Source organism: Pipistrellus hanaki (assembly GCF_964339955.1).
Source record: "Pipistrellus hanaki genome assembly, chromosome: 7".
Lineage (NCBI taxonomy): Eukaryota > Metazoa > Chordata > Mammalia > Chiroptera > Vespertilionidae > Pipistrellus > Pipistrellus hanaki.
This window is the reverse complement of record NC_140509.1, coordinates 75221476-75245877: the sequence shown is the minus strand read 5'-3', so window position 1 is coordinate 75245877 and position 24402 is coordinate 75221476. Positions and strand designations below refer to the sequence as shown.

Below are 24402 nucleotides of genomic sequence, written 5' to 3'. Positions count from 1 at the left end.
CCAGGCTTGAGCCTTGCTGTTGCTGAAATGACTGTGTGAGCAGACAGCTATTCACTCGGCTGTGCACCTACTGCATTCCACGAATTGTTCTGGGAGATACAGCAGGTAATAGGTGTGAAATAACCTTGAAGAGTGCTTTGAAGCAGGATGCTGAGGTCAGCCAGGTGGAGATGTGTGTTATGTGACACATTCTCCCCACAGAAACAAGGTAATTAACAACAGTTAGGTCAACAGACGAGGCAGCTCCAGTCTTATATAACTGAATCGTATATGACTTCTAAATAAAAGCGCAATTGACATTCCAATTTGAGGTCTCTCCTTCGTACACTTCTAAGGGAACGCTGATATTCTCTTTGTCGTCTTTTTCACCAAGACTCCAGGGTCAACAGGAAATGAAACAAGAGGGGTCCAGCCACCTTAAGGAATAGCACTGAATCCCTACCTATGGAACGTATTTATCTAAATCAGGGACTGTTCACTCTTCTGAGACCGCTGTGCCAATGATGCCAGGTCAGGAATAAAAGCCCTTACAGACTGCCTCATGTTGGTTTCTCAAGGAGCAGCCCAGACACAAATATTTGAGTGAAGTGGTTTATTTTGGAGGTGATCCCAGAAAGCACTCGTAGAAGAGAAGGGAAATGAGGCAGGGAAAGAAGGAAACCATTTAAGAGTGCCTGAATGAGCAGGTTATCTATTTGGGCAACTGTAGGCACTACAGACTCAACTGTAGGCACTACTGCTGGGGAAATTCCTGGTGTAGACCAAAGCATGTCTCAGGGGCTCCCATCTCTGGGTTGAGAAGCTGGGGTCTTTATCCACCAACTCCCATCCATTATTGGGTGAGAGTTGTTCTCAGGACTGTAACCTGACTCTTGAATCAAGCACCTCTTGTGGCTAGAAAAAGCCCAGACAGTCCTAAGTGACCTCAGAAAGATTGGTATACGCTGAAAGGTGAGAATCAGGCATAGAGCTAGGGGTGTCGAACTCAATCAGAGAAGGGGCCAAAATCTAAAATCCAGCCTAAATCGCGGGCCGAATGGTTTACTGAACAGTCATAAACTGACAAATGTCATAAACTGACAGCGGAGTGCAGTGATGACAGCGCGGTGCGGGCCACATTGCAAGGCCTGGCGGGCTGGATTTGGCCCGCGGGCCTTGTGTTTGACACATGTGGACTAGGGGCAGGGCCCTGAGAGTCAGCTGTAGGGAGCAGTATGCTGCCCTTTAACCTAAACAGCCTAGGACCACTCAGACTCTTGCTGGGAACAGGGCAACTACTGCAGGATTATTGATGGATCCACTTACACGCATTATTGCAATTATGGATTTTAACAAATAATAGGATGCTTTTCACAATATGGCAACAGCTTCTTTAATATTCAACATCAGTTTGCAGCTTTCTTTTTATTTGGCTCTTAGACCGCTACCGTGTGTAAAGACAGAACAACTAACAGAAACATTAGCCACTAGGTACCTCTGCCTTCACTTCCACCAGGAGTTGTGGAGGCCCTATTACCTACCAGCTCCACAGTGGGTAAGAGCAGGTTTGGCCTTTTGTAATTTCGCTAACATTATAAGATATTTTTTTCAGAGAAGGGTCCGTTTACAGATGGGGTGATTAAAAGTGGGCATTCTTGCCTTAGCCTGTTTGGCTCAGTGGCTAGAGCCTTGGCCTGGGGACTGATTAGGGTTAGATTCCAGTAAAGGAATTGCCTGGGTTAGGAGCTCAGTCCCCGGTGGGGGTGTGTGCAGGAGGCAGCCAATCAATAATTCTCCCTCATCATTGATGTTTTTTTTATCTCCCTCTGAAATCAATAAAAATATATTTTTTAAAAAGAGTGTAAGAATAGGTATTCTCATTATAGTATAAAATATTCGCATTGCAGAAACTTAACAAATCAAATTCCTTTTTGACTCTCTATGGTTGACAAAAAAAAAAAAAAAGGAAAATTCAGTACCCAGCTTCTGGAGACTGGGGTCTTTAAGTCCTAGTCCATTTCTCTGGGTTTGGTTATTCGGATGCACTGTAATATTTATTCAAAGAAAGCAATGCTTTGGGATGTGGGAAGATAATTTGTTAGTTGCCTGAACCTTTCTCCTTTCTCCTTTCTATCGGTCTTGCACCTCATTCCAGTGACTCAGTCAGTCCCCTAGCACATCTTCACTTCCCGGGACAGTTCATCAGGAATGCTGGCTGCCTGGTGCTACCAAGGAAACCAGACCCTGGCATCCTGAAGACTCAGGCCCCAGGGGCCTCCCTCCACCTGGGACAGGCTGCTCCGCTCTTCCGATTCTCGCCCGCAGGTGGCAGCAGCGGGCTCCGGCGCGTCCCCGCAGGTCGTGGGGGCCGCCGCGCGGCTGCGGGCTGGCGCTCACAGCGCGGTTCGCAGCAGCGATCTCCAGGAATCCTCCCCCTCCATCCGGGACGGCCCTCCAGGCCCGGGGCTGGGGTGCGAACAGGGTTTCTGGTCCTTTCCTTTCTCGAGTGCAAACCAACAGCAGTTAGAAGCAGCAACTGCAACTCAGTGCGTCTCCGCTCCCTCCGGTTCCCAGGTTCCCTGACAACTTCCCCAGCAACCGGCTCCCTATGGCAGAGCGGCGCCTGCTCCGCACCGCTGCCCGCACCGGCGCTCGCAGCCCCGGAGCCGGGCCAGGCAGCCGGCAGCGCCCCGCTCCCCCGGGGTCCTCCTGGGCTCGGACTTGCCCCGCGCAGGCTTTCCGGACCCGCGGGATGCTTGACCCGCGGGATGCTTGGGCAGCACCCCCATTCCGTTATCCTGTCCCCCTTGGCTAACCCTTCTCCCCAAACACACACACACACACACACACACACACACACACACACACACACACACTCGCACAGCCCGCTTGCTATGGCGCTCAGGCTGGGTTGCGGGCGCAGGACCGTCCCCAGCCCAGCAAGTCGCGGACACGCCGCCCGGACTCCTCGCCCCTCGGACCCCAGCCGGCCGGTGGGGAGAAGCGGACGCCTTTGGAGGTGGGGCGGGGGGAGATCGCGGGGTGCAGGCTGCAGGATCTGTGCGGGAGGATTAACACATCTGGGCGCGGGGAGGGGCCGAGGCGCGCGGCTGCAGGACGCGGCGCGGACCCCGCATCCCTGCGCGCAGCAGCCGCCGCCGCCGCCGCCGCCGCCGCCGGGACCGCGGAGCCCGGACGCCCCCTCCCGCGCGCGCCGCGCCCCGCGCCCCGCGCCCCCCGCCATCGGCCCCGCGTACCCGGCGCCCCGAGCCGCGCGGCGCAGGGAGGCGGGCGGGCGGGCGGGCGCGCGTCGGGCGCAACTGGGCGGCCAGATGCCCGTGGGCGCGGCGGCGCGGCGAGGCCACCGCTGCTGCCCCCGCGGGCCCCGCGCGCGTGGCCACGTCCACGGGCGGCGCTGCCCGCGGCGCGGCGTGCGCACCCGCGAGTGGAGGTATGCGCGGCGGGCGCGGCCGGAGCCGGAGCCGGAGCTGCCGCCGCCGCGGCGCCCGCGGGTCCTAATGCCTGTCCGCTCCCAGGACGCCGGCAGCGGCAGCCCGGAGCCCCTGAGCCCTCCGCGGCAGGTCTGCCCGTCCTCCCCGGCGCTCTGATTGGATACGGTGGGGGCTCGACGGTGGCCGGCGTGGGACAGCCTGGCGGTGGCAGGGGTCTCGGAAACCATGGGCTATTGCAATGGCAGGTGCACGCTGATCTCTATCTGTGGCATGCAACTGGTAAGTGGCACTTGGGTCCGTGCTCTTCTTGGGTAGCGTGTGCCTCTGAGAGAGTGGGCAAGGGGAGGGGGTGGGTGATCAGATCAGGAAAGGGTCTGCGATGGATGAGGATGGGGGGAAAAAGTAAAAGAGAAAAGGGGACAGATAGGTTGTCTATATTTAAAATGATTTTCAGGGAGACGCACCGTGTGGTAGAAAGGCTGAGCCTTTCAGCCCCCCCACCTATTGCTGTTCCTCTGAAGACAGTTTGGCGGGTGTGGGTTGAACTTGTCTTTAATTTCTTTAAGCAAAGCAAGATGAGCTGTGGTTCTTTTATGCTCTGCATCCCTAGGACTGTAATAAGGTGATCGTCACATATCATTCACCATACAGGTAACAGAGAAATGTGGAACGCATACCTATATATGTATAGGTTTACTTTTCTTCTGTACGCCAATGTTTGCAGTATCTTTGTTTCTTCACTGACGTGTTCTTTCTCATGGAATATGTTATCTTACAGCTAGAATGCTGTCACAGACCACCCTGTAGGGCAGATGGTATCTTTAAAGTGGCGTGGTCTGGAAGCCACCTTGAGTTTTAAAAGTATGTAGATGGAAGAGAAATACTTAGATGAACTTAGCAGCACCATTGCCATGGACGGAACCAGTAGCCTTCAGATCACAGTTATGACAAACAGTTCTAAGGGGAAAAAAATATTCTGTGTTACATTATGCATGTCATTGCTCCTGGAATAGATACTATTGTTTGATCCTATAGGGTAGAGAATTATATGTACTACTTTTTTGAGGAATGTGGTTCGGTTTTAAAGAGGCAAGGAGCCAATAATGGAAGTGTCATGTCTCTGAATTTAAATTTCCTAAGGGCAATAGAAAGAGGGGCTGAAAATACTTTAGAGGTGAAAAATATGCCACTGTAAGTGGTTAATTTGAAGTAGGAGGTGCTTGCTTGCTCCTGTTATAAAATAGCTTTCCCTGGAAAGTATATATTAACCTGAATAGCCACTTACGTTTCGAACAACTGTTTCATAAAGGCGGAAAGGACAAGACTGAAGGGAATTTCTGAGAGTCCAATCAGGGAAGTATTCAGAAGAGCAAAGGCATGCTAAGGAAATGGATAGAATTCCTTAAGTGTTCTTTGTTAGCAGTTGTCATGAGTGGTGGTTACTGTTATTGCTTTGTTTAGTATTTAGCTGAATAGTTTTTTTTTTTTCTTATATGTTATTTCAGGATGTTTATCTTTTCCAGGAAAGTTACCTTATGATGTATATTTTGACCTGTGAATTAAGAAAAAGAAGATACATATCAATATAATTTTAAGAATGCCATATTTTCTTGATGATGTATAAACCACTTTTTTTCCTTCCACACATTAATTTACATTTTGAAATAAAGGATTTTTACTCATAATGATAAAGCTGATCAGAACAATAAGAGAGCTTACTTTGTTAAACTACATTAGGCTAAGTATGCCAAATTGCATAAGCATTTTCAAAACATTTTTATATTCCTATATGAGTTGGAAAAGAATACATTTGCTTATTCATTGTGTAAAAGCATAAAACTGAGGATGAGTGGGTGGGAAATATCATTCTTATACTCTTTTAACTTTAACCATTTAACATAGTAGGGCTTTATTATGGCAAATGTAGGCATTAGATCTATATGGCGTTTTGTGTGAATACAAACTTTCAAGAACTTAAACAATTTAAGGAAAACATCAATATGCAAATAGGGAAGCTGGATACACAAAATAGCAGGATAAGGCTCAAGGTGTGTGTGTGTGTGTGTGTGTGTGTGTGTGTGTGTTATGGTGTATTATATGCATGTCTACATGCCATGGGTTTTAGGAATGGTGTTATATCACCAATGAGACGGAAATTCTTAATCAAAGCTAAGTTCTCTAACAAAATAGAATTTGCTGCAATATAGGAGTGCTCAATCTAAGCAAGTATGCACATTTGAATCCCAGGAAATACTTTATGCTCAATAAGGATCATGATATTTTGTTATCCCATTCAGACATATGTGCTACCAGGATAACATAATTAGCAGCCATGTTCATGCAGATGCAGAACAAAAAACAAAGGAGGAAGAATATCCCACTGGCTTGATAGAGAGGAATGATCACATTTAAAGGGCCTTGGAGATTTCTGGTAATTGTTGCTTATTAGGAATATAGTAGTCCATTTTAAGTAAAAGAATTCTTTTGCAAGTTAATAGTGGCAAAGCCCCAAACAACAAAATAATTTGGGTGGGTGTATATGTTTTCCTTTGATCTTGATAGATCTGTAAAAACTTTTGTATCTCTGAGCTATTATGAGTAAAGATTGTTTTAGAAGTAGTCAGGTTTCCAGAATAAGTTATGACTCCTGTACCACTGATTGACACAAAGTTTACTTAGTTTTATTTACTTCTGAAGTGTGTAGTGTGGGTCCTTATAACATTGGATGTAGTCTTTTTGTAGCTGTACAGAAGAAATTCTAGTTTGTTAAAATTAATTGAAGACCATGATAGTCTAAGATAGAAACTTTATTGACTTTATTTCTTAAGTAAATTTTAAGTTTCTGAAAACATTTACCTCCAACCTTATAAGTAGAGTATATTTTCATTAGACTTAAAGGAATATTTATGTTTACATAAACTTGCAACTATCTTAGAAAACGAGGTAGCTTGGGAACCTCATTGGTCACTTTTTTTTTTTTTTTTAACAACTGAAGGACAGAGACTATTCCCGCAGAGAAGTCTACCTGTCAAGATTCTGTATATGATAGTTGCTTTTATCTTGTTAAACATGTTTTTAAGTTAATGCTGGGTAGAATACAAGTGTGAGTAGATATACATTCTTTTAAAAATCAGGAAATCAGGTTATAAAGCAAGACATTAGAATTTCACACAATAGAGATATAATACAAAATGTTCATTCCATGCCTCTCTGAGCTATAGAGTTACTCCGACGTCAGGTTTCAGGGGGACTCCTCCCCAAAGGGGTGTGACTCTGGAAACCGATTGGCTGCACGTGCAGAATCTGGAGTTTACACTCATAATCTCAAGAAAGTAATTTCCCTCTTATCCTTGCTGTTCTTCCTTCTCAGAAACGGAAGATTTCAGGTAGTCACAAAAATCATGATGGCATTTGAAGGGGTGTATAGAGTGGGTATAGGAAAGAACAATTGAAATTCTTATTTAAAACTTACACCAGTTTGAAAAAGTTGCAGCTTTAAAAAAAATGTTGGGTTGAATGAAAGAGCCCTTTATATAAACATTGAAAAAAAACCACTCAGTCATAATATGGAAGAATATAACTTATTTTAGATGTCAAAGGCAGCTTTGTTTTTCTAGTAAGGAAGTCCACAATCGCCCCCATGTGTGTACATGAGGCTCCTACGTGGCACAAAGCATGAGTCCTCAACTATTGAAAGAAAGCACAGATGTACATTCAACAGATTAGCACTTGGGAATGTCACTCTTGCCTGTGGCCCATGAAATACTGCTAACTTGGAGCAGGTGCAACTAGCAGTTGGGTTGGTACACATGCGTGTGCAGCTGTGTGGAGAAGCACATTGGAAACGTAAGTAAGAAGGATCAGCTGTTTGCTGCTGCAGTTGCTAAGCACTCTCAGAGGCACACATGTATTGGAGAAGGCCATGAGTACGTAGATGGACTAACTGAAAACAAACTTGTTATAACTCTGGAGTACCTTAGTGGTGTCAATCGTGATTTTGTGCCATGGGCACACTTACATGCCTGCTACTTACGTCTTAGAAAATAAAGCAGTACCTTGAAAAGTGCGGGCAGAATGTTATGCTTTTCCTGGGATACTTTGCACAAGTTTGAAAGTTCTCTGGAAGTGCAGAACGTTACCTGTCAGAAACACTCCTGCTCAGAGGATTAAACGTTTCAGATTCCGATATCATTGATAATCCTCCATCTTGAAGTTCTTAATCAATCTGATTCCTGGAGAAGACTAAAACTTTCCAGGTAAAATTTCAGAAATGTATAGTGTAAAATAGATGCTAAGAGTTTGCTAAATTGCACACTTACTTTCTTCTTTTTAGTCATTGTCTACATTTGGACCCCAACATTTTGACACACACACACACACACACACACACACACACACACGCAGATATGTATATGTGTATACATGTATACATGTATGTATGTGTGTATAGATATGTATATTCTCTCATTATAATTCAGCACTACTCTCCTCTAATGTTTACCAAGGAAGATACAGAAACTTAGTCCAGGGTCCTGCTCTCTTCCTTGGTTCACAAACCTGGAGGCAGCTTTTTCCCACATACACCTGAAGTTTCCAATAGCCAATCTGTGCAGAGATATTCCTCTTTGTCAAATAAAATAAAGGGCAGCGTTTCCTGTGCAGAGTGCCAGTCATCTCTGGCAGGGGGCCGTATGTGGGCGGGGGCCCAGACGTGCAAACGGGCACTGCCACCTCCTTTCCCTCGGATGCTGCTCTACTTTGGGGTCAGATTCTCCTCTTGCCAACTCAAGAATTTCAGAATGGCTTTCTCTCTCTCTCTCTCTCTCTCTCTCTCTCTCTCTCTCTCTCTCTCTCTCTCTGACAAAAATAAAATCTGAGACAGAAGCACATTTTAATATTTTCACATTTATACTGTATATAAAAATATTAACATCATGCCATCCATTGCATTAATTATTTATATATACTACTACTGGCTAAAATTCCAAAGGCTGTATTTCAGCTATTTAGTAGAATCTCAAGCAGCTCAGTGTAATTTTTTTTCAAAAGTAGCTTTGAAACTAATATGCCTAATAGTGGAAATTACCCTGTTTCCATTCCTTATAAATGGAATGTCAGAAATCAAACACACATGCAGGAGAAATGTTTCTAGTCTGTTGTGTGTGTTTTTTGTTTGTTTGTTTGTTTTGTTTTTCTTCATCTAGATCAGTGTTTTTCAACCGCTGTTCCGCGGCACACTAGTGTGCCGCGAGATGTTGCCTGGTGTGCCGTAGGTGCAGACAAGACAAGAATTTTATAATTTTTCACTATTTTGTTTACTTAATATTTCATAATAAAGTAATTATAAAATACTTTCTTTGTGTTTATTTGATTCCTATTCAAGAGATTACTTTATATATAGTCAATATAGGCACAGAGTTAAATTTTTTAACATTTTCTAATGGTGGTGTGCCTCGTGATTTTTTTCATGAAACAAGTGTGCCTTTGCCCAAAAAAGGTTGAAAAACACTGATCTAGATAAAGAGCTCTTTAATTTTGGTGTCCTTTCTCTCCCATAGAAACTTATTAGTGTTTATTGTCAATATAATAAAACACATAGGTCACCAAGATATGATGTTTATCTAGGATTCTCCCTCCATAACAACAATAGAAACAAGTACTATGTCTATACATATGTACTTCATTTCACTAGGGTGGGAATAACAGTTTCACCAACCCCAGGAAATGGGAGGGCATTTGAAAGTTATGAAGGCATTTATATTGTTTTCTTTGTCCAGGCGGGTTGAAAAATGAAATTAACAAACTGATTTCTCCTAACAGTTCTGGTGAGTTTGATTGGGAAGCTCTTACTGTGTGAAGGCATTACTAGCGCCATGTTCCTGAAAGCAGAGCAGTGTCATCCTTTTGATTAATCCCTAAAACAGGCACTTGGTTTAATGGACAGAAAGAGTTATAACTTTTCATCTAATGCAAGCCATACACCTATTTTTCAACCTGGAATAGAATTAGAGGGACTTTGGTAATGCTAATAAATTGTACCTTTTAAATTACTTATGGATCACATGCTAAATTTGATCCCTTAAAAACACTTTGAAAAGTTGCAAATCGATTAACTTTTATATGCACTTTGAACAAAAATAGTGTTGTTTTTTTTAATTTTGTATTTTTAAAGCTTGTTATGCTTTAAAAATCCAGTTTTGCAAAGTACTTAATAATGAAAACTGTTGAAATTTATTGGAGGCTTGTTCTGGACTAACTACTACATAGATGTTGTTTTCATTGATTTCTCTCTAATAATCCTATGAGATGGGTAATAGATATCAATACCCCCATCTTACAGAGGAAGAAACAGACGCTCTGGGAGTTTAAGGGACTTTCTTAAGTCACCCTCTTAGTGAGTGAGTGGTAGGGCTTGCGTTTCAATCCACGTCTGTCCGACTTGACACTTAGTTTGTGCCACTGAACTACATGGCATTCTTTCTGTGTAGCATAAGCCTATATCAACTAGCTTCTGTTTGTGTTACTAATAAAGGCAACACATACCTGCTGATTCCTGATGGACACAGTCCTCAGCACAAGCCTATGCAGTGGGGTGGGGTGGAGGCCAGCCTCCTGTCCAACCTGACTGGCCCGTGCACTTGCTGCTGAGGAAGCCAGAGAATGAGAGGAGAGGCCTCCCGAGGCGGAACCAGGGCCTCTGGCTGAGCAAGTGTGCACTATCCTAACAACACTCTTGTGGCTCCACGCTACAGAAATAAGACACTATGGAAATAACCGCTGGGGACAGCTTGTGCTTCTGTTGTGAAGGGTGGGGAAAGGGTACAGCTTCTGTGCATCACTGGCCAGCTGTTGAGAATTAATCACACATTACTTGGGCCATGTAATGGCTTGGATACCTTCTCAGGTATGCTTCTAGAAGATTCTATGGGAAGAAGAAACATTCATTTTTCTCAACTTCCAGTTCTTTATGCAACCATTCCAGGATGAATGGCGAATATAGAGTAATGTCATTTGCCTGTTTGTTTATTTTTTATTTTTATTTTTGTTTTTTTAAACATTTCCCAAATCCTAAATCCTAAATCCACCCAGACTACTACTGGTGAGATTATTAGTTAAATTATTGTTGGAAATGATTTTGAGTAGTAAGTTATTTAAGTGGGTTTTATTTATTTATTTATTTATTTTTAGAGAGAGAGGGAGAGGGAGAGAGAGATGGAAACATTGATGAGAGAGAAACATCAACATAAATCGGCTGCCTCCTGCTTGTTTCGGCCGCCCGCCCGCCCCTCCCGCCCGCCCGCCCGCTCCTCACTGGGGATTGAGCCCATAACCCAGACATGTGCCCTGACCCTGACTGGGAATAGAACCTGTGGCCTCCTGTTGTATGGGTCAGTGTTCAACTACTGAGCTATACCAGCCAGGGTGAGTATTTGTTATTTAAAATATGCATTGAATATCCTGGAGCACTTTTAAAACTTGAGTCTGAAGTCAAAACCATTGGCAGGCCTTTTCTATGCAAACAAGTTGGCCCACGGCAGAGTTCTGGTTCAGAAGGTCTGGGGAGGAACTAGAACTAGGGTTTGCATTTCTAATGAGTTCCCTGAGGACTCTGTTGATTCTTGTCAGGGACCAAACTCTGAGAACACCAGGCCTAGAACACAGATCTTCGTGTAAGAGTGTATGGATGCATGACCTGTTTTTGAAATTCTTCAACCCAGCCAGATAAATAGCTCATTTATTTACCTGTTGATCATGTGAAAGAAAACCATTTTTTTTTTTTTTTTTTTTTTTTTTTTTAGGACCCAGGACGCTTATTTCTGACTTCTAGCTTAGTCCTTATTCTGAAGTTTAAATAAGGCAACTGGAAGGTCTTTTTCACAGCTTTTGCGTCCTTGCAATACGTAGTGATGATATAGAAAAATCTGAAAGAGATTCGTGCCTGGTGATGCTGGAGCAGCATTGGTTTCTGCACCTGCCTCTCTTTCTTCGGAGCCCCTCAGTCTAAATTTCTGGAACAGCTTCTCACTCTGCCTGGGGGAGAGAGAGAGAGAGAGGTGGGAATATGCTGAAGAAGCACTGGGCTTAGTGAGAAGGCAGATTTTTCTCTGCCTGGTCTAGTGCTTTCACCCTGGACAAGTAAATAACTGTGACTTTGCTCAGGCCATTTATATTCCTGAGTGTCATTTCCTCATTTGAAAAGTGGGGCAGGTAATTCATGACCTATTTACCCTATGGAACACCTAGGAGCATCTGGGGAGAAAACGTGCTTAAAGTTTACATGAAAGAGCTTCACAGCCCTGACTGGTTTAGCTCAGTGGATAGAGGGTCGGCCTGTGGACTGAAGGGTCCCAGGTGTGATTCCGGTCAAGGGCATGTACCGTGGTTGTGGGCACATTCCCAGTAGGGGGTGTGCAGGAGGCAGCTGATCGATGTTTCTCTCCTATCAATGTTTCTAGCTTTATATCACTCTCTCTTCCTCTGTAAAAAAAAATCAATATATATATATTGATTTATATATATATATATATATTATATATAATTTATATATAACATATATATAATTTTTTAAAAATAATTATATATAAGGCTTTGTGGTTGTGTTACTTCCAATACCTGGAAAATTTTGGTAATGGTTAATAGTTTGATATTTTAGGACAGTTCCTCTAGCCAGAGTAGGAACAGTTATTGGGATGCTGATACATCATTTGACCTGTGGTCCTCGTTGCCACGACTAGTTTCCTGTAGAAACATGTTTTCTTCACCCGCCATCATTGTTGTCCCATGGGGTGCTACATAAGTAAGGATCTTAACACTAGATGCGGTCGGTTTAAATCGATAGGACAATACTCTACTTATGTGTCTGAGGTGCCTGCTTTAAGCGTCCATTAGGAATTCAACTTGGATTTTGCAAACCAGTCAGCATGCTTTCTCTTCAGGCCTGCAATTCTAAAACTGTGTTCCATGGGACCTAGTTCTGCAAAATGTTCTGCTGAACGTGAGCTCTGAGGTTAAATAAGTTTTGCAACACTGCAGGTTTTATTCCCTCTCCTACCTTATTCTTAAAAGTCACAAAATATACTAGCCATTCCAGGAAGTCCTACACTGAAGAAACCCTTGCTTAAGTCCATTTATCTCTGCGAATACTTGCAAAGTGCTTACAATGAACTCAGGAACCTCTTTCTTTCTGATACCCCTATTAATCTTCTGGGGAACTAGTATTCTCAGAAACACTTTTCAGTGACAAATTTTCTCTAGGCTAATGATACAGTCTAAAAGTTAATACTGCGTTAATCTGAACAATGTTTGAAGGCTAAGAGTTCAGTATGGAAAGTTTTAACCCATTCAACAGATACATGACAAACAGGAACCCATAACGATGTTTAAGAATATTATTATCACATAGTTAAAATATATGAAGGGATCCTTGTTTTCAGCTACGTGGCTGTTACTTTTATGTGTACTTGAGTTTCTTGAAATTATGTTTCAGCCACTAAAATCACAACCCTTAACAGTGATATTGAGTCATGTCCCGTTGCTGATGCAGCAAAGATGATGACATGGTGCAGTAAGTTTCCAAGGATATTTGGGACTTTGGGACACCTGGCAGAGGGCGTCTGAAGAAGCACTTTCTTTGAAAAGCAGCGATGAGGAGCAATGCCTGTATCCTACATTGAAAACCAAACTCCCTCTTCTAGCATCATATCTCAAATCTTTGTGGTGAGGAGTGAGACCTCATACCCTCCTTTGTTTTCTAATCAATGCATACACTCTTAAAACAGTGGTACATTTAAAACCCCAACAATGGGGCATTCTTTGAAAACAAATGGGTCTTAGTTTGGAATGGAGGGATCACATCTCCCCTGTTCACAGAAGGCTTTGTATGCATTTGTAGGATTGATGCTAATCGCACAAAAGAATAAGGGAGGGTTTCAGATCCTTTGACTGACAGCTGTGTGTCAACTGATGGAGAGTCAGTGTGATGTCTAGAATGGTCAGTGGTGGGGAATTCATTGGAGCCTTCTCTGTGTGAGCCATGGGGGATACAGAAGGCAGATCTCTCTCAGTATCACTTGTAGAAAGGACAGTCTCTAATGGCACTGGGAGAAGATGGAGGGGACTTCCCCAGCTCCAGTGAGGAGAGAGCGTCCTAGCCCGGTGGTGTGCTGCTCTCTGTGTTCTGGGCCCCTGGATAAGGGGGTGCTACTTCCTCTTGGCCTTGAGCGTCTCCCTTTGTAAGGCACATGCAGTGGTGGGAGGCAGCTTGCTCCTGGAGGTCAGAATTCATTACTCTTTAGGACCCAGGCATTCTGACTTCATTCTCTTTGTGAGATAAGAACCATAGGCCTTAGAGCAGTGGTCGGCACACTCATTAGTCAACAGAGCCTCAAACCCATGAGTCAACACAGCGACAAACAGAGGCTAGCAAGCCAGAGCCACAGTTTGCTGACCACTTGTGCAAGCATGTCAAACTCCGGGCCCACTGGCCGCAGCCCACAACCATATTTTTGCAGCCTAGCCGATATAAGAGTATGTAGGAAACATTTTAATAAAAATATCGTGACTTAATTTTTACAATACCCTGCTATACATAATTATTAATAAGGAACTACAATGTTCGCTAATGACTGATTACTATAATCGCGTTGTATTCATATCCCTGATGTGCCTTATGCACAGGCGCACCATTTCTCTCCACTAATACCAGCAGTGAATATTTTAGCAGCCCATGGCCACGTCATTAGTCTTGGACTGACTTGTTTGGTGTGTGCCACAGGAAATATTTTGCTTTCAGAGAACAAGAAAAATAGGTTTAATTACATTATGCTTATTAATTTGTGCAGTTATTCAGTGTCTGGTAACTTAATATTCAAGAAAACGTGTTAATTTTTATTAAAATGTTTTATTAGTTTATGTTAATGATTACTCATTTATTGCAGCCCTTTGTATTCAGCATGTCTCTATCGAAATAAACCTACATTTCTATGAAAATTGAAGCTTTTGTGTGTGTGTGTGTGTTTGCAGCCCACATAAACTTAAACCCTGTTTATTTGGCCCTTGTTAGCCTTTGAATTTGACATGCTCGTCCTAGAGCAGTAGTTGGCAAACCCATTAGTCAACAGAGCCAAATATCAACAGTACAATGATTGAAATTTCTTTGGAGAGCCAAATTTTTTAAACTTAAACTTCTAACACTACTTCTTCAAAAGAGACTCGCCCAGGCCGAAAACCGACTTCTGCGCATGGGCCATGAAGTTTCAATCACACTGTATGTGCGCACCCCCATGTGGTATTTTGTGGAAAAGCCACACTCAAGGGGCCAAAGAACCCCATGTGGCTCTCAAGCTGCAGTTTGGTGACCACTGGCCTAGAGTATATGGTGTATGCAGGTGCTATTGCTGCCAATGGAGATTGGGCTCTTTCATGGAATTGAAGAAAGGATTCCAAGGTCCCACCCATGGGAGACTGTGGTGTGGCAAGAGTTATTGGGGTGGAAATAGTACACTGGGTTATCAGTGTCCCATCTCTCCGCCCGCCAATGAAAAAGCCCATTCTTGCCTTCATTAAGGCCCAAAGGAAGGCCAGTGAGCAGAGTTTGTTTCAGATTAAGTTTATCCATTGGAGCCTGCATGGCCGCCACCCCAGTTGGCTGCTAGGCCCTCATGATCCACTGTGCTCTGGCGAGAAAGCTCTTCTCTGTTCCCCTGGGGCCATGACTAGGAGCTTTTAAAAATAACCTGCTTACCAAATGTCCTGGGCTTTGATGGTCCACCCTGACCAATGGTCTCTTTCCCAAGTTAGACTCACAGGCCTCTATGGCCAAGCCCCTGCCCTGTGCCATTGTGACTTCTGTTGGGCATGGGCCTACCTCTGCCCCTCCCCCTGACAGATTGGTGTCTAGGGCAAGATCGTGCTTCTGGGGAGATTTCCTGTCCACTGGGAGGGCTTAGGTCTCCTTGGGGGCCAAGTGCCCTGGGGTCTGTGTGACGCTGCCGCCACCTGGTGAAACACACAGGCTCAGTGTCCGGTTCAGGGCCCCAGCCCATTAGGCTCAACAACGTCCAATTCCCTTTGCTTCCTTCCTTTAATACCTCGCTACCGATGGCAACGCTGCTGGTTCCTTCCACTTGATTACTCCGAGGTGCAGAGGCGAGGTTGGGTCAGTGAATGTGTTTATAGGTATTGGGAGCAGTGAGCGAGCTAACTCTTTGAAAGCTTTAAAAAACTATTATGAATTTGATATTACACAGGTGGTAGAGTGTCCGAGTCTCCTTTTCCCTTCTTTCTTTTTAAATAAAGTTGGCTTGCAAATTTGGTGATAGTGAACCTGTCATGTATGATTTTTCCAAAATATTTGCACTTTGGGTAAGATTTTGTGTTGTTTTTTTTTTTTTTACTCGTGTCAAAAGGAATTAAGTTGTTAAAATAAGTTTTATTTTTGTCCATCTTTCATCAAATATGGTTTCATTTATTCAGTCGAAGGATGGTAGTTAAGTTCTGGCACTTCAGTAGCATATATGAACTTAAGTTTAGCTTTTCTTTTGGCTTTGTATTAAAGCTTCCCTATTTCCCTATAGGACTAGGGGCATGGTGAGGGTCTGGTGAATGTCTAACAATTCAGAAGCAAGTGATGCTACTGTACCTAAAATGATGGATATTTCTTTTAAAGGCTGTTGTAATGAGGACCGTGAAGCTAACCGTGAATTCATTAAGAGTCTGCTTAAGAACGTGTTTCTGGTTTTGTATAAATCACTCATGGGAAGTTCCACATGCTCTTGCATGTATGGGACAGTGCTCTCCCAGTTTACAAACACTTGATAGTCTCAGATTCATTTTGTTTTTGTTACAGAAACAGAAACAGCTGCCCTAAAGATCAGGGAAATGGCATAAGTTCACTCGACATGTAGCAACTGTAAATCTTGTAAGCACAGTATTGTATGCCTCTCTTATTCTAATCCTTAAGGGAAACTATTGGTTTTCACTTCCTTTCACAAGAATGAAGTCCCGATGATGCCCTGTGACTGCACCTGCTTTGATGCTGTGGATTTGTGAACTATCAAAATGGCCTGAAATGCTAGCTTGTCTCTAAAATTGAGAGAATAAACCCCGATGAGTTTTTTGTTGTTGTTTTGTCTCTTTTGAGGTTTATATAGCAATTCAATATACACTTCACACACAGAAGGGTTCTGTGGTATGTTTGCTGTTGCTGGGCCCATCTTTTAATTTAATCTTTCCTAATATGAATAAAAATGTTACATGTTGAACGTAGATAGGAACAGGAATGCATGGGTGATAAATGTTAGCAAAGTTGTTGGCAGAGGCAGGGAATCTCAATTTAGAGAAGGGATGTCAACTTCCTATGTGAAAAGCAATTCTGTGAGATTAAAACATCTTCTGTACAAAACCCTTCTCTCTGAGAGTCTTTCTGATGTGGTTTGGATGCAGCAGGGGATGGGAACATTGCCAGCCACATGCTGAGAGCCAGGCGTGCCCAGGGCCCTGCCTGGAGGTGTTGGGAGATGGAGAAGACCCAGAGCGACTCCAGGAATGAGGGAGGAGTCGATTCCTACCTTGTAGCACTGTTATGATTGTTTCAAAATGAAAGAATGAATGAACAGACAGTGGGAAGAAATTAAGTAATTACTAAATCAGCTTAATCAAGTGAGATTTATGAAATGTCCACCCATGAATAGCATAATGACATGTGCTGAATAAATTAAGTGTATGTTTCCACCCTCTTGTCAATTAGGATATGATCTAACTGGAAGAAATGTCAAGCTGTGTTTCTATCTTAAATTGATCTAATATCTAGTGCTTGTTATAAGTGAAGATGGGTCCAAATTGCAACATGAGGCTTATTATTTATTTATTTACTAGAGGCCCAGTGTACGAATTCATGCACAGGTGGGGTCCGGCCAGCCCAGCCCAGCCCTGATGAAGGCCCATCAGGGCTGGGCTGGCCAGGGAGTGGGGCCCCAGGAGGTTGGCTGCAAGCCCCACCTCTCGGGGGGTGATTGAGGGTAGGGCTGGGGGTAGGGGGCATGGGAGGTTGACCAGCCAGCCCCACCCCCATTGGGATAGGGGGACCTGATCTGGGGTGTGGCTGGCTGGGGGGATGGGGTGCAGGAGGTTGGGGGGGGGGTGAGATCGGGACCCTTATTGGGCCACTGCAGTGAGCATTGTAGCAACTGGTTGTTCCGTCCTTCTGGCTGCTTGGCTTCTATATATATATATATATATATATATATATATATATATATATATATACATTAGCTATATTTTATACTTAAGATGATAGTAGCTAAAATGCTTTACTGTTCTCTGTTCATTATTTAATATAAGATCACACTTGAGCTTAATAAAAATACGATGTGTTGCTGAAAAATGACCGTTTATGTAATCTGGGCCATCATGGTCCAATTAAAAAAAAAAGTTAATTTATGACCCTGGCCAGCGTGGCTCAGATGGTTGAGTGTTATCCTGTTCACTAAAAGGCCTCTGGTTCAATTCCCAGTCATGGCACATACTCAGCTTGTAGGTTCAATCCTCACATCAATGCCTCTCTCCCTCTCCCTTCCTGTCTCTCTAAAAAAATCAATAAAATACATGTTAAAAAAAGAGTGAGATCTTTAAAAATGCTAATTTAAGTTTATTTTAAATTTATATCATCTAGCTTTGTTTAATATAGTTTATACATGTAATTTACATATTGCAAAGATCTGTTAGATCTGAATATAAATACAGGAGCCTGGAATGTAGGTTGACATGTATCAGGCAAGGGGAATGTTGAGTAAGCATTTGCAGGAATATCAACTGGAGAGGCAATGTTGAATCTAGATCAGCGTTTTTCAACCGCTGTTCCGCGGCACACTAGTTGCCTGGTGTGCTGTAGGTGCAGACAAGACAAGAATTTTATAATTTTTCACTATTTTGTTTACTTAATATTTCATAATAAAGTAATTATAAAATACTTTCTTTGTGTTTATTTGATTTCTATTCAAGAGAATTACTTTATATATAGTCAATATAGGCACAGAGTTAAATTTTTTTAACATTTTCTAATGGTGGTGTGCCTCGTGATTTTTTTTATGAAACAAGTGTGCCTTTGCCCAAAAAAGGTTGAAAAACACTGATCTAGATTTATTTAAAAGCTACTTTTTATGGTCAGTTTGTGTTCAGCCAATCCTCTGTATTCTTAGCTGTTTTGCTCACTTTAGTTTGAGCCAGGTGGCTGTTATCTAAGACTTAGTGAATGTCAGCTTTCCTTCGGTACCAGTAAAGACTGTCAGGGAATATCTGACACTTATAATTTGTTCTCTTCCAAGCCCAATAGTCTGCTAAAATGTGCAGTGTGAGTGTGCGTGTGTGGGTAAATGTGTGTATCTTCATGAAATGTCTTAAGAAATATTTCAGATAAGGAATACATATTAATTATGAGATAAACATGTACTTATTTACATGAAAGTGATATGTGTGAAGCTTTGGGTCAAATTCTGAGCTTTTAATCCAATAAAACATTTGGGTAAAAGTTAATATTATGACAGTAAATTAAGAAGTCAACATCTTTTAACACTCTGAAGATTTGGAAACCTTTCCTTAGTCTTATGGAAACACATACACAAATTATAACATTGCTTTTTGGAACTTATTTAAAAAATGCTTAAGTCATATTTTAGGTGATCCCTCAAAAGCAGGAATATTCAACAATATTTTAATATTTGATATCCTGATTCACCAGAAGGCCAAGTTATTGCTATAGAAGTATTGTAAAACAGCAAATATTAATTTTTTAAATTATCCTCTCTTAGACTGTATCATTTCTCTTGGCCCAACTTAATTGCTTGTGGTAACTCCACCTTTTGGTGGGCTTTATTTGCATGCTTTCGGGGAGGGGAGTAAATTATAAGACTTTGTGATGGTTCTTTTAGTTTGATTTTATTATTAGATCTTGCATTTAACAATGCCTTTTTCTGGGAGATTCAGGCTAGAAGGTGCATTTTCAGCTACGTATTTATATAGAAGTCAATTAATATTTTACTTCATGCATTTTTCTTTAACAAAGTACAGGGTAAAATAGCAGTAACAGGCCAAAAGGAAAAACAAACAAACAAATGAACAAACCCACGCACACCTTAATAAGCTTAGAAATGGATGCATACGAAGCTTTTTAAAATTTGCATTTATGTGTAATCCTTCTAAGGCTGTATATAGGGCCAGCTGGACTGGTGTGGCTCAGTGGTTGAGCATTAACTCATGAATCAGGAGATCATGGTTTGATTCCCAGTCAGGGCACATGGCTTGGATACAGGCTTGATCCCCAATCGGGTACGTGCAGGAGGCAGCCCGTCAATGATTCTCTGTCATCATCGATGTTTCTTTCTCTCTCTTCTCCCTTCCTTTCTTGGAAATCAGTAAAAGCATATATTTAAAGATGTATGTGGGCTCTATGAATGTTGAGATGTATGGACGGTGTGTGTGTGTGTGTGTGCTCGCGCGCGCACTAAGGTAGTGGGTGTAGGATGGGAGGAAGGAGAGAAGAAAATTATGCTTTTCGTAGGAATTGACTTAGTCAGGTGTGCTGGCTACCTATGAGGAGAGGACTGTGGGTTTTCTTAGAACACGGGGTACTTCTCAGTACATTGTTTTTCTCGGTGGGGCAGGTTTTCAGCAGGTCTTGTTAACGTGATATCAGTAGTGCTCAGGGTGGAAAACAGGAGCCCTCATAAAGCATCAGTGGAGAATAAATCAGAGACAGAGTGGAGAAGACTGCTGTGTTCCGATGAAACCAGTGGAAGTTTTCCTAGGCCAGATTGCTGTGATCTCCCACTGGAATTCCGCCAAGACACACATTAGTGCCTGCTACTCTCTGTCTAGCCTAATTAAAGGACTGTTGAGAACTAACAAAGTTGGCTGACTTGCAAAAGTCAGCACTTGCTAAAATTTGTAAGTTGTAAGTGCTTAACAGTGTGATCTGATTTTTATACGGGGGTCATCTTATTAATTAAAGCTTTCCGATCGTCTAATTAGAAAATCCAGTATGAGCCGAACTTGGAGGATTCCCAGTCTTACTTCCTGCTTTAAGGGAAAGTAATGCAGTGGAAAGCTAGATGCTGGACATGCCTTTAGAGATGACCCATACCACAGGGATAATCAGTTAGGATGCACTCCCAGTAGAGACATGAGTTAGCTTTTAAATGTAGACATCCCTGCCAGCCCCAGAATTAACTCTTGGAGGAGAGTATGAGTGCACATTGGAACGCTGGAAGGCATAGAAAACACTGCCAATCAAAGCTAAGCTGCTTGCTCAATGACATGATGCCTTATAGTTCAGCTCAAAGAGTTCTTCGTCAAACAGCAGAAAGAGAAGGAAAAATCTGGTATGATTTTAGATGATTACCTGACATTTAAAAACATCACCTCTCAGAAAAAAAAAAAGTAGATAAGGTATTCTGTGTGTTTTCTATATGTAAGGTCTTGTACTAAATTAGATGTCATGCTTAAATCCTTACTAGCCTGGACTTTGGTTGTCATCAGGTTTTTAAAAAAATATATATTCACATCATATTAAGGGCAGTGCTGTATCAAAAAAAGTGTTTCAAAAGTTTTTATTAAACATCTGTCACCTACTGGATTAAACTGAAAGTATTAAAAGAAAAAAAAAATGATGTGACCAATGAAACAGATACAGGGATCAGTGGATGTCTGGCATTTGAGAAATCAGGTTCTCATTCTCCAGTGTAAGTAGCCAAATTGACTCACTGTTTCTCTACAGGCACTAGGAAATGAAATATTGATACAAAGAGTTTTTTTTTTTGTTTTGTTTTTTTTTGTTTTTTTTTTTTAATATAAAGCACTTACTTCTTCATAGCTGACCAGAAAAGAAAGAAGGGGACTTTTAATTTGCATTGGGAATTTTAAAATAAGCTGCCTGTATTCTGAGTAGATGCGATCACTTCTTTAGACATGCTTATAGGTGCCATTTCCCACTGGTGTGGCAGCAGCAGAGTGCCGCCTGTGGGACTCGAACACTGCCAGTGCTTTTCAGGCTGCCCATGCACTTGCTTCACAGCTGGACAAGCCATGCTGGCCTCTCAGTGGCTGTGCCAGACCGGAATCCCCCCAGCTATTGTGCAGATCATGCGTGCAGATCATGGGTTGACCGGAGGCACATTTATTAGTCTTGTCAATGACCTGAATTTTAAAAAGGTATTACTGGCTTTGAAATTAATGGGGTATTATTGCCAACCCTTTGCTATTTAGCCATATACTCCAACCAATTTTTATTATTTAAAGCCTAGAGGAAGATTCTACCTAACTTAATATTTAAAAGTTAAAATGTAACTTAAATCTCTTATATTTTAAGATGTTTTAAAATAATGCATGTTAAATGAAAATTGCAGCTTTAGGCTTCACTCAGAGATGCAAATTAAAATGACAGTGAGGTATCACCATCAATAAATCAACAAACGACAAGTGCTGGCGAGGAGGTGGAGAAAAGGGAACCGTCCTGTACTGCTGGTGGGAATGCAGACTGGTGCAGACACTTCGTAAAATAGTATGGAGTGTCCTCAAAAAATTAAAAATGGAATTGCCCAGCAATTCCACTTCTGGGAAAGTATCATAAGAATCCCGAAACACCAGTCAGAAAGAATGTGTGCACCCCTGTGTCCATAGCAGCAACAGCCAAGACCTGGGAACAGCCCAAGTAGATGAGTGGATAAAAAGTCTGTGGTGCCCAGCTAGCGTGACTCAGTGGTTGACCAGTGACCTATGAACCAAGAGGTCACAGTTCAATTCCCAGTCAAGGCACATGCCCAGGTCGTGAGTTCTATCCCCAGAGAGGGGTGTGTAGAAGGAGGTTGATCAATGATTTTATCTCTCTCTTCCTCTCCTTCCCTTTCTGAAATCAATAAAAATATATTTTCAAAAAAGGTTGTGACACATTTAGCGCAATGGAATGCTATGCAGCTATAACAAAGAAACTCTTACCCTTTGTGACAGTATGGGTGGACCTGGAGATTATTATGCTAAGAAAAATAAGCCACTCAGAGAAAAACAAATACCATGTGACCTCACTTATTTGTGGAATCTAATGAACAAAATAAACCGATGAACAAAATAGAATCAGAGGCATGGATGCATGCAACAGACTGACAGATGTCAGAGGGGAGGAAGATCAGGAGGACTAGATAAAAGAAGGTGAAGAGATTAGGCAAAGAACATATATGCATAGCCCATGGTCACAGACAGACAAGTTTGGTGAAGGCTGCGGGGGGGGGGGGGGGGGAGCTTGGTGGAGGTAGACAAATGGGGGAAATGGGGGGCATCTGTAATAGTGTCAACAGTAAAAAAGGAACTTGTATGGTGTTCCTCCCTGTTTTGCAATAGATAATACTTAACACACAGTGTTTTAAAAAAGTAAAACGGGTTACATGTTACATTTCAGTCACATAGTTCAGTTTTTGATGAAAACAAGTAATTTTCAGCAATAGAAAATTACAAATAGACTCCAGAATATCATCTTTTTGTAAGATAATCATGATCCTTGTTGCAATTAATATCCTTTCTGTATTTTTTCAATTTTCAACGTGTAGTCTAATAAATCTATCTTGATACAGAAAAAGAAGCAAATAGAATGAAACATCATAGTTGTTTCACAGTGATTTGGCCTCAAAAACAAAGCAGCTGATGGTTTATATCAATATTGCTCAGGACTCATTTGGGCTGTTGCTACCCTGTTTCTGATGAGTTATATTTCATGCCAGCGGATCATTGGATCGTTATAGAAATTGACAATTTAGAAGAAAATAAAGAATGCTGTTCAGAAAGTGTAGAGGTGATCCATTTATGTAGCCAGTAGAAACACACACATACAAGTAGATACAAATAATGTTTTAATTGAGAAGTTGAAAATAACCCTTGAATGAAAGATGGCCCCTTCATATTAGTCTTCACTATTTTAGATCCGGTGTCTTATTTTCTGTGGGGAAGTTGAGAGCAGCTGGTGCAGGTCAGGTGCTGATAGCACTAATGTTGATGTAAGGTGCTGCTCAGATGGAAAGTGGGAAGGGAATCATTGTCCCCTGATTTGATCATGCTGGCTCTAAAACTTATTTTTTTTTCATCTGGCATCAGACTTTACATTATATTTAGAGGCTTGGAAAGCCCAAAGCTGTGCAGCTGCAGAGTAGGTGTAGATATAGACCTTGTAACGTTATTTCACACACCCAGTACTCACTGCTAGCAGTCTTTGTAATTGGAAGATTCTGTTGTGTAACAAAAGCTGGTGCTTTTTATTGTAACTAGAGAAGAGGCCTATAGTTTGAACCCACTGTGGATGTGTGAAGGGGATAGCGGGGAGAGGATTGAGGCAAGGGATGGGGTTGTGGGAAGATTAGGGAGCCAGCAAAATAAAAAATATGGTTTTCTTATAAGATCTCCTTGAACTTGGAATGTGTGTATGGATAAAGTGACTTTTAGAATCTGATTCAGATTTTTTAAATCTTGTTCTTAAAGCTGGTAAGAATAAAGGGGCTGAACTATGTGAAAATAGAAGTCAGTTATTATGCATAGAGTTAATTGGATTAGAATACTTTTTTTCTGCCATACTTAAAATTTTGACTTTTTCTGTGTGAATGTATGATTGAAATAAAATAACTATTTACTTAAAATTTTGTTTCAAAATATTATATAGGATTAAAAACACAAAGGTATTGCTTGCAAAGTATTACTTTGCCCCGTTACCAGATTTAATGAGATGCTTTGCCATATTCAGATACTGATTTTCACAAATGCCATAATTCTTTGCAATGCAATGGCTGTGAAAACATTACTTTCGAGCTTCTGACAACTTATTTTTATGCCTCTATTGTCCCCTGATTTCTTGCTTTTTAACTTGGGCATTTCTGAAGGCCTAGATCTCTTTTTTTATTTTCTTTAAGTTTTGCCCCTGGAATTATGCATTTTGGAGTTG

At 42.0% G+C, this 24402-nt stretch overlaps 1 protein-coding gene across 5 annotated transcripts in view; it reads left to right on the top strand.

Annotated features, from left to right (window-relative positions):
- Positions 1-3316: 3316 nt before the first annotated feature.
- The window catches only part of NKAIN2 (sodium/potassium transporting ATPase interacting 2), a gene marked incomplete at its 3' end in the record, with an annotated part of 734130 nt that continues 713044 nt past the window's right edge, over positions 3317-24402 (top strand). For all 5 annotated transcript variants that reach the window (XM_084889671.1, XM_084889670.1, XM_084889673.1 and 2 more), the window contains exon 1: positions 3317-3710. In XM_084889671.1, the coding sequence (XP_084745797.1) occupies positions 3657-3710 (54 nt within the window). In that variant the 5' untranslated portion in view covers positions 3317-3656. The remainder of the gene's footprint in view (positions 3711-24402) is intronic.